This window comes from Nuphar pumila, chromosome 16 (assembly GCF_984573655.1).
Source record: "Nuphar pumila chromosome 16, dmNupPumi1.hap1.1, whole genome shotgun sequence".
In the NCBI taxonomy this organism is placed as follows: domain Eukaryota; kingdom Viridiplantae; phylum Streptophyta; class Magnoliopsida; order Nymphaeales; family Nymphaeaceae; genus Nuphar; species Nuphar pumila.
The window spans coordinates 74,541,310-74,552,328 of NC_143264.1; the positions used below are offsets into that span (position 1 = coordinate 74,541,310).

At 38.3% G+C, this 11,019-nt stretch overlaps 1 protein-coding gene and 1 long non-coding RNA gene across 2 annotated transcripts; one reads left to right on the plus strand and one right to left on the minus strand.

Annotated features, from left to right (window-relative positions):
- The first annotated feature begins 1,834 nt into the window (after positions 1 to 1,834).
- LOC149813608 (phosphoribulokinase, chloroplastic-like) lies at positions 1,835 to 5,546 on the plus strand. Its single transcript, XM_089990792.1, has 5 exons — positions 1,835 to 2,426; positions 4,202 to 4,286; positions 4,365 to 4,449; positions 4,555 to 4,799; positions 5,103 to 5,546. Exons 1-5 carry the CDS (start codon positions 1,876 to 1,878, stop codon positions 5,358 to 5,360), a joined length of 1,224 nt encoding a protein of 407 aa, XP_089846918.1. The 5' UTR covers positions 1,835 to 1,875; the 3' UTR covers positions 5,361 to 5,546.
- Positions 5,547 to 8,182: 2,636 nt separating this feature from the next.
- LOC149813609 (uncharacterized) lies at positions 8,183 to 10,339 on the minus strand. The gene is made up of 2 exons (XR_016428259.1): positions 10,238 to 10,339; positions 8,183 to 9,387 (listed from the first exon to the last, which is right to left on the minus strand). It is a non-coding gene; the product is annotated as an uncharacterized LOC149813609 (long non-coding RNA).
- Positions 10,340 to 11,019: the final 680 nt, after the last annotated feature.

Below are 11,019 nucleotides of genomic sequence, written 5' to 3' on the forward strand. Positions count from 1 at the left end.
GTTGGAATCTACGTGTTACATGTGAGTGGTGGGACCAACCAATGTGGGATTTTCTAAACCAAGGGGCCAACCAAAGATACCATCTTTTGGTTGACTATTACTTTGTGAGACTTCCCTTTCCCAATACCACTGTTTTAATTTTAAATGAATAGTCATGCACATACCTTTCCATTCCGTCTTTTTAAGTCCATGAAGTTTTTTCGTTGGAGAATGCCGTGTCTTTTCAATTATTATAATATTTTTGGAGAGACCACCTTTAATTTTTTTAAAAGAGGGACCCACTTAAGAAGCACCAAGTTGACAGAGGAGAATGATCAGGTTCAACTTTACCTGATCGTTTCTAATGAACTTGACCATGTTTTGTGTGATACCCAATCACTTTAGAGTTGTAAAGGAGCCGATTGAACCAAGTAGAAGGTGTTCAAACTCTGCTTGTTCTTGTAATGAGCCAAGCAGAGCTGGTAATGTCAAGCTGGAGATAAACAAGGCTAAGCTTGAGCTCTCATTTACAACAGAAACATATTTTCCAATGCTAGAATTAGTAAAAAAATTGAACTCTAAATTCATTGAGCCAAGTTTGGATCGATAGATTTAGAAAACAAATACATTGTTTCAAGAACAGAAGGATTTGAACTCTAGTCTTATTGCTTGCCAGCTAAATATTAATTTCAATATATATACTGCTTATACACCGGTCCTCGCTTAGGGAGATTTTGAAGGATTCTTTTTCATGTGTTTCTCCAATCTGACAGTAAAAGATGTGTTCAAAGTGTTTGATTTTATAGGGATGGACTCTTTCATTATTCAATTTTGACGCGCAAGTAGATTTTTATATGGTTTGAAAATCGATAGTGTATATATTATTAAATAACAAGCTTATTTAACTCGAGCCAAGCAGATAACTTGATGTTCGTGTTCAACTTGCCGAACCCATTTCACGAGTTTGAACGAGCTCTTTATAAGCCAAACATGAGCCGAGCCACAAGCAGTTTGTATCCTTTTCCAGCCCATGCTAACTCATGCGTGCAAGAGAGTTACACTATAATTACTGACAGCCAAGCCAAGAATGAGTTGATGGTAGTAGTGCGACCTGGCTTGAGTTTGGCCTAGTATGTGGGCGTGCGCATGTCTTGTATTTGTATGGGGGGGTCATGCACACATTCAATGGCACATTCATGCATGCGTGCAAGTCATGCACTGCATGTAGTTTGTGACACAAAGTGCAGACTGTAGACTCATGTATACAAAGATTGTGTAGTCTTTGCATGTGGTTCTTAGACAGTGTTTAAAATTTTGTTTAAAATTTCCGCATGATCCTTAGGATCATTCTAACTGGATCAAGCACACATCTCCTCCACCCTTCATTTCTCTCATCCCCAATCCACCACCCTCCACCTGTCACGTGGCAGACCCGCATTATCAGCAAGACAACCAAGCTGACAATACAGCCTAATCACCATTAGTCCCACAGTAATCACTTTTCTTTGGATAGTCAGACTGATCACTCTGCAACAAAAAGACAAGTAAAAATTTGCAAAAATGGCAGCGCCCTATGTTTCCTCTTAACTATGTTCCTCCCTCAGTATTGCCACCTGTGAAAAAGGCCTTCCTTATCAGATAAATAACAGGTGCGGCTTCCATCACATAAACTAAAAACCATTTTTTTCTTCGTCACCCCAAAAATCTAAAATTGCTTCTCATATTTCAATTCTACCAATCAGCCACAAATTCTTGCTTCTTCTTGTTTTTTCCTATATACATCAACTCCCTACCATCTATTTTTCCCCCTCTGCATGTGTTCTTCCACATTTGAAAGCAACTCAATGCAGATAAACTGAGAAAAAAGGGGGAGAAACCTGCAGAGACAAAGGAAAGATGGCTGCTTGCACAACTGTGTACTCAATTTCCACCACCCCAACAAAAACCCACTTGGGTTTTCATCAAACCATCAACAGGCATGAAAGCCATGTTTTCTTCTACAGAAGCACAAGGAGAACAAGGAGGTTCTGTGGGATCTCTGAGATCTCATGCTCTGCTGAGGAAGCAAAGACCGTGGTCATTGGTTTGGCAGCAGATTCAGGGTGTGGGAAGAGCACATTCATGAGGAGGCTGACTAGTGTCTTTGGGGGAACAGCTGAACCCCCAAAGGGAGGAAACCCAGACTCAAATACCTTGATCAGTGATACAACAGCTGTGATTTGCCTGGATGACTACCATTCTTTGGATAGGACAGGAAGGAAGGAGAAGGGAGTGACTGCATTAGACCCAAGAGCCAACAATTTTGATCTCATGTATGAGCAGGTGAAGATGCTAAAAGAAGGGATTCCAGTGGAGAAACCAATCTATAATCACGTCACTGGGCTGTTAGACCCTCCTGAAGTTATTCAGCCTCCCAAGATTCTGGTCATTGAAGGGCTTCATCCAATGTTAGTGCTCTCTCAATCTTTCTATGATGTCTTTTTTGGTCTTGTTGGTTTTATGCATCCTGGTTTTAGACGTTTACTAAAGGCTTTTTAGTTGGTCTTTTTCATCTCGAATGTCATCTTTGTATAGCTTTAGTTGGTCTGTTTCAATTTCTTTGAGGTTGATGTCTTTACTGCATATATCAAGAATTTATGACTATGCTTCCACTTCTTAAGGACCACTTTATCAGTGCACAGCTTCTTCTTTTTGTCCCCCTTTTTCTTGTGCTTGCTGTTGGCTTTCTGAAAAGATATTGGATTTGGAACCTCACAATAGAAACTTTCATAATCAATAGCTGGTTGGAGAAACACTGAATTTCTATATACCTCATTCTTTTCCAGTCTCTAGTGTAGCTATGACACACATTTTATTCGTGGAATGGAAACTATTCATGACTTCCACTATGCCCTGTATTTGTGGATCCTATTTGAAAAATCCTTTTCTGCTAACTGGAATCAGAAGCAGTCGTATGTGACACCTCTTCAACCTAAATACAAGTGTTTCATTGAGGGTATTTTGAATTGGGTGAAAATTTGGTGGGCTCACATTTCTAGAGTAATTGTTTGATAAAAAAACTAGGCATATGTTTGGAACTTATTTGACTTTACATTGCATGCTTGAGATGTGTATAATGCTAGGGTTACGCAATTGGGAAAGATCCTACTGTGTTGCTTTAACCAACCTTGATTTTTTTGGTTAAAAGTTTACCTTTGCTATTTCTTAACTCTCATTCTTTAGAAAGCTAAGACTTATTTTGGATTATCAGATCATTTGAGGCTCAACATTTTCGTCCATGGCAGAATTTGTGGTCGTATAATAATGCTGTGTCAGTCTTTTGGACTCTTTGCTGGTTCTAAAACTTCTAAGAGTTTGTTTATTAGAACTTGAACTGTTTTACCCATGGTCAGGGAAAGCTCACACATCTGTAGCTGCTTCAGAAGTAGAAAATTAGGCACTTACATGGCTTTGTTTATATGTTAATTGAGGGCACATTCCCAAGGACATGGGGCTTTGAACGACAATAAATTTACACAATTAAGGAATCGTTCTTTAAAGAACTTATAATCGACCTATTGTAATTTAATTCATGAAGATAATCTTCTAAAGATTAAGGCAGAAGTGTTCAAAATTTTCTGCATGTTCACTATTATGCAATCTTTTGCATATAATTTATGGTTTTTTTATACTGAAGTGATGATATTATTAGCTACTTATCGGTTATTATGATGCCAGTGAATACTGATTTTATGTAACGTTCACACCAATTTTTTTATAAATTTGGAAAATAAAAAAATTATTTTCAAGTACGTGATTACTGCTATAAAGACTAAAATGTTTAGCAATCTTAACTATTTTTTAGTCTAACTGTTAAAAGGCTTCCCAATTCACATCTTAAGTATTTCCTAGTCACTATCTTATTTTCCATGTCACATTGACCTAAAAACCCTTGATTCTTGCTTCTTGCTTCTGCTTCTCTGAGTTGTTTCTTGATCTTGCTTTCTTATTTGGTGACCTTGGTTTTACCATATGACACTTGTAAGTTAGAAGGTTCTGAACGCTTAGATCTCTCTGCCTAACATTTCACTATTAACTTGTGCTAACAATGGCATTAATGGGGTCAATATAGAACCAGTCAGCTGTCTGATTATCTGAAATCTGCAAGATTGTCTAGGATACCCACCAATGCAAGCTTAAGAATGTGTAGTTCCAGTATTTATCTGCATTTTCTGATTCTCAGGTATGATCCTCGTGTAAGAGAACTTCTTGACTTCAGTATCTACTTGGATATCAGCAACGAGGTCAAGTTTGCATGGAAAATTCAGGTTTGTGATTAAATGAAGGATGTAGCAAGTAACGTTTATGGTTGCTTTATTTTATCTGAGTTGGTTTAAACATTACAGAGAGACATGGCAGAGCGTGGGCACAGTCTTGAGAGCATTAAAGCTAGCATCGAAGCAAGAAAACCAGACTTTGACGCATATATTGGTAGAAACTTCATTCACTTGAAACATCAGTTTTTATGTGTTCACATTGCCTGTTATCTTGTTTGAAGTATCTGGACTTACTGGGTTTTCAATGATCATCTTGCAGACCCGCAGAAGCAATATGCCGATGCAGTGATTGAAGTTTTGCCGACACAACTGATTCCCGATGACAACGGAGGGAAGATCTTGAGAGTGAGGTTGATCATGAAAGAGGGAGTGAAATACTTTAGCCCTGTTTACCTGTTCGATGAAGGTTCAACCATTTCATGGATACCCTGTGGGAGAAAGCTGACTTGCTCGTATCCAGGCATCAAGTTCTTCTACGGACCGGACACCTACTTCTCCAATGAGGTATAACATGTTCAGGCTTTTATCACCTGATACTAAAAATTTTATCCATTTGCCCTCACCCCTAATATCAGATCAGTCAAAAATCCTACCAATGGCATCTCATTGTTCATATAAATTCATGCCAATGCTGCGCTCGCATGTGTGTGTGCACACATGCCTGAAGCTTTGAACCCATTTCTTGAATAAGGTCTTGATGAAATTTGAGCAGAGTTGTAAAATGATGAGAAAGCAAACTTTTGCATATTGACATGAAACGGAATATTGCTTCAATGTTCCTAATACTTCACACTGTTTTTCTTTTAGGTCTCCGTATTGGAGATGGATGGACAATTTGATAGATTAGATGAACTGATCTACGTTGAGAGCCATCTGAGCAGCATTTCTACAAAATACTATGGTGAAGCTACACAGCAAATATTGAAATTGAAGCATGATGACTTCCCAGGAAGCAACAATGGAACTGGTCTCTTCCAAACCATTATTGGGTTAAAGATAAGAGACCTCTATGAACAAATAGTGGCCAGTAAAGAAACAGCTCCATTACAAGCAAGCAAAGCCTAATGTTTGAGCACCATTTGTATTAGCTTCATTCATTTTTGGTTGAATATGGGTTCGTGATATTATGTTTTAGAGTTGAATGTGGGTTCCTAATGTCAGTTTAGAGCCTGTGATGTGAATTTCATGTGAAGCATGGAGAATTGTAACATAGGACAAAAATAAGAAGTGATTCACATTTCAAGTATTGGGGCATCTACATCTTCTGTTATATTTTTATCTTGAATTTATGATCAAACTAAGAACGGTCAAGACCTCTCCAAGCAGTTTTTAAACTTTTGGACAACTACCAGAATGGTCCAGAAGTGATACCCCCAAGCTAGTGGTCTTGGGTCAACATCCCCACTGCTCACACATGGATCAGTAGCTGAACATCTGGGGTGGTATCAGTCTCGCCCGAACTGACTCGACTGGATACCTGTTGAAGTTCCGAACCTAACCCTGACCTGACACTTATCAGGTTTTGGTCTGGCCCGAGTGTTAGTGGGCTTGAGTTGGGTCAGGCTGGCTGAGCTCCATTGGTACATTTTTTTGCTTGTACCCGAGCTCAGCATGTTTACTTTATTGGGCTGGCTTAGGCCTGCTCTTTTCCAGCTTGGGCTGCGTAGGCAACCCAAACCCAGATGATCTCAGGTTGGATCTGATAAACCATCAGCCACGTCACCCAATGTCCACCCGTATCAACATCTGCAGTAATCGTGCATGTATGAGAGAGAGAGAGAGAGAGAGAGAGAGAGAGAGAGAGAGAGAGTTAACAGAACAAATAAGAAAAGCTTCAGTTGTCAAATTGTGCACTTTTAGAAACCAAACGTGTTTCTATTGACATTTTTTGGAGGAAAGCCATAGCAAGGGGAACGTTGCATGATTAGTAAATGTCATGAGGCTCATGACAGCGGTCTTTGAGGTCGAGGTTGCATTCTTGAATACTTCCCCATGACTCAACAGCAAGCCTAACTTTTGCCTGTGGCATTCTTTTTATGGTTGCATCTTAAAGTAGCTTTGCGATGCACATCAACCAATTCCAGTTGTAAATTATATATGTTTTTTTTGTTGAGATCATTAGTGAATGTTCTACAGGAGTTAATCCTCTTGTATCGTGCAATCTTCTCGACTCCTATCAATGCTGAATACCCATGTCATAAGCATGCCAGCCAAAAAGAAAACTAGTTATTTTTTACACGATTCACCCTGCCTTTCAGTCATTCGGTTTTGCATCCAAATTTGCACTTACTGCTAGAACGTCTCTCTCTCTCTTCTTTTAGTCATTCGGGTTTGCATCCAGATTTCACTACCGCTAGAAAGAATCCCTCTCATTTGGTTTTGCATCCGAATTTGCACACTCCTAGAAAGAACCTCTCTCTCTCTCAACCAAACAAGCACCGGTGGGGATTGATACGTGAAATGATTCTACGGTTCTAGCCATCGGCACGATTCACGAATGCAAGCGTTGCAAGTGTGCAGGTGACACCAAAATTCATGATGAACGAAATATTGTAGCATTAAATATTTTTTTACTAAAAGAACAAAATAAAAAAATAGAACAATTTGGATATGGATGGTTGGATTGCATCGATTTCAAATGACTAGAAAAGAAATAAGGCATAAGCCAAATAGAAGCACTTATATTTTAATTATCATGCACTTAATTTGTTCAACTTGCCAAAAACTTGTGTAAAATCCTCCATGGACAAGCATAATGCAGAAGATAACGTGAGAACCATATGAAGAGTCCTTAAATAGACTTAACAGATAAAATTGGATGGTCAACTGATTTAAGATAAAAACCGATTATGTTGGAAAGGGAAAAGAGAAGCCTTCTGCTTGCTGGAATGATACCATACATAGTTTTAATCCCAACAGTATTAGATGAAGAGAATTATGAAAATGAGCATACGAAAAGACTACAAGAAAACCAGTTCACCAACAACAAAATAAAAGATACGAATGATGCCACCAGTAATTAAGGGGGGGGGGGGGGAAACATCATTCTGTCAATCAGATAATTGTCTTTGTTTAATAGAACCAAGAAGCTTGCAGGCCATAACAGGTGTTGTAGGGAACAAACAGAGGATGCACAAGACAATAAAGTATACAAGAAGTCATGTATACTACGAAAAAATATGCTATATTCAGCAATGTGCCCAAAAAAATATGGTTTTTTTGGTAAAAGCTACAACCCATGTATGTAAATTGTCCCACCAAATCTTCTGGGAGGCATTGACAATATTTAATTTTAGTTTTGAAGCCAAATTACCCAGATACTACTTGGTTGTGCAAACGCTTACTACATTCCACTGTAAGCATGCATTTAACACCATGCAAGCCAACAATTTTAAGAGGTATTGGATGTCAAACACCCCAACAATTAACAATCCCCATGAGATAGAGGTGGAAGACAATGACTAGATGACCGATGTTCACAGGATAAAGTGGTAAGGCCAATTGAGGCATTTCACATCAACAGGAAAGTGAAGAGACCATTATGGAGGCTATTAACAGAAGTGAATGAGAGGCATTTCACATTCAAAACCAATGCCAGCACAGAAAAAAAGTATGAGTGGAAATGTGTATATGCATGCACTAACCTGCACATGTATGCATTGATCGAAACAGTATTTGCTACCATAAACTAATCAAATACATGTTTCTATCCAAGGTCGCATGAAAATAGTGAGATATACTCTCAGTCAGATGTGAAATTCTTGAAAGGAACATTTGTATTTTGTTTAAGTACATACGATCATGAGAAACTAACAAATTAATGTAGCTACCTGTAAGGCACTGAGCATAATTTGTTCCCAGTGGCCCCATGTGAATTATATTCGTAATTTTTCGAAAACCATGACAAAGTGAATATACTTACAATGTAGACTGTTTTCAGAAAATGCAGATATTGTAACCAACAATGGAAAGATATCCAACCGTGTAGGGAGAAAGTAATCTTCCCTTTCCAGAATTCTGATCAATATCAGGAGTCAAAGAAATAAACTAACACATCACTGGGCTTAAATCCCACACTTAATTTACAGCATGTTTGTTAAACATGCAAAAGATACAGAGAGCAGAGAAGTATGTTCAAACGAAAAGCATGAGAATAATATTAACAGAAAATTAGAAAAGCATCATCATCTACCTGATTGTAACAAATTTGTTTGTACCATGTTTAGCCCAATAAATTTTCAAGTCAACTGCAGTAGAGAGATCATGACCTTCAGCTGCTACCCTCTCTAACACTTTCCTATATGCTCCAATACTCATCTTTCTTCCAGCTATTCGAGCTCCAGGTCTTGTATGGCTCAGTGGCAAAGGGTAAACAGACATGCTTGTGGTGCAACATGAAGACTGCCACCCACCAACTCCCCATTTATAGCATTGGTGAGGGACACCAGTGCAAGAGCAAACTGGAACTGGTATACTTGAGATATCATAGGTTGTTCCATCGATAACAATGTCAAGGATCTTTTTATCAGATTTCTCAGGTGGCAAAGAACCACTGTCTCCATTGGTAGATAAGGAGTCCTTCTTCTTCGGCTGCTTTGGCCTTACAGGTTTTGATCCATCGTTATTAGGTGTCTTTGAAGAAGCTCGTGGCTTTCTACGTTTTGCTGGTTTAGTGTCGGTATTACCATTATCCACTTCTTGAGTTGGCATTTCAAGAACATTCTGCATTTCCTTGATCCTGATATCCAGGTTTTCTTCAGGAGCATGAGCTGAATTCATACTAGGTGGAATCATGGCCCAAGGGTGCGCTGGGAAACCCATAGAAGATGCCCCTGCTTGAGCTTCAGCACGCGAAGCTTTTCGATCTGCAAAAGGTCCATTTAACATGACTGCAGTTGTATGTTCTGCAACGGTTGCTGAAGTGTCTAGAACTGCACTGCCGGCCAACGATTTCAACATGGGATTCCCATTAACCGCTTGCGGAGGAAAACCCCAATTTCTAAGATGATCCATTCGACTTCGCTCGTCCATGTAGAAGAAACGCAATACTGAATTTCAAGCTCAGTTCATCCAATAGATGTTTTCATCCATACTGCAAACAGTCCTTGAAGAGTTAAACCATCGTGGGAACATACGCTACACATTGAGGCAGACTCACCCACATGAAGGATTATCATTTATCAATCCAAAATCTAAATTTGACAACACTTAATTTCATCCAATGGACTTCTTTCACATACACTGCACTGTGCACAGCATTCAGGGGTTAAACTGTGGCACACATACACTGGTCACTGAGATAAACTTGGCCACACGCAGGATTCATTTGCAGCAGATAAATCACATAAAAGAATTATAGATTTGACAATACCCACAAATAAATCTAACAGAGGCTTCACAAAGAACTGAAAAAGTCTTAGTTGTGATATTATTAAAACATCAAAAGCCGCACCTTGGAGAGATATAATTGCATTTAAACATTGGATCCAAAATCATGTCTAGGATGCGATAAAAGAACGCCATAAAAAGGAACACTTTCAGACGCGCTGCCATAAACAATGAAGATCACCAAATACAAATTTCAACCATTACCCGGAAACCCCAGTAAAACAAACAGAATGATTCTAGTCTAAAAAGGAAACGGTAAAACCCCAAAATACCAGATACCCAAGTGCAAAAATCAGATTTTGAACAGAAATCTGAAAGCAGGCAAGTCCGAAAGAGGAAAAAACGAAAACCCTAATCATCAAAAACGCACTTGGAACTGCATAATCATGAAAAGCCAACAGGTGGATGACGGATTTTCACATAGATGGGAACGATTAGCAGCGAAAAACGAAGTTAATAAATATCTGGGCCTAGCTGCATCAAGGGCACAGATCAAACTATAAGATTTATATCTACAGAGAGAGAGAGAGAGAGAGAGAGAGAGAGAGACTTACATTTGGGGACACGGAAATTGATTGATTTTTCTTGGAAGGTAGAGAGAGATTTGCAGAGAGAGAGAGAGAGAGAGAGAGAGAGAGAGAGATTTCTCTCCCCTATTTTTGCTCCCTTCTTTTGTAAATAGTTTTCTGAAGCCCTCTTCTGAGCAATCGCCCAAATGCAAATATGGCATTTTTGTTTGATGGATTACGAAATCGTCCCTCCAACTTGTCTCCAAAATTACCATAGCATCCCTATAATTTTATGAATTATCCAGACCACCCTTTCGCGTGCATTCAGATCCGTAGAAAGGGTTCAGGTCAAAGCTTAATTCCGTCGCTTATTCGAGGTTAACTTAGGTCTTTCAACCGCTTATCAGCCAGATGTTGAACAAATGATTTTCTCGTTATATTTCCAAAAGTTGATATAATCTTGAAAAACGGTATATATTATTATATATTGCTTATTTTGAAAATTTCATGCTCTATCGCAATATTAACGTCATAAAAATTTTAGTATGTTTTTCGTTATATTTTTTTACAAATTTTACATATATTTAGTTTTCATATGTGTTGATACCTTTTGAAGCAGAAAACAGAATTTCTTAATTTATCATAAGATTTTCCTTGTTGAGATTTTCTCGAGAACTAGATCTAGGCCATTATTTAAAATTTGACATATTTTTCAATTTGTATATAAATTTACATTAGTTTACATATTTTTATTTTTTTTACGTGCTGAGGGACTTTATTTTTTAGAATAAGGAGATATATAGAATGATGTAAACATGCTAAATGAT

What these genes read in the sequence shown, in the direction of transcription:
- LOC149813608 (XM_089990792.1), top strand. Translation starts at nt 1,876, where the DNA reads ATGGCTGCTTGCACAACTGTGTACTCAATTTCCACCACCCCAACAAAA. An exon ending in AGACTTTGACGCATATATTG is followed by an intron (nt 4,450 to 4,554) that starts GTAGAAACTTCA and finishes ATCATCTTGCAG; the next exon opens with ACCCGCAGAAGCAATATGCC. An exon ending in ACACCTACTTCTCCAATGAG is followed by an intron (nt 4,800 to 5,102) that starts GTATAACATGTT and finishes TTTTTCTTTTAG; the next exon opens with GTCTCCGTATTGGAGATGGA.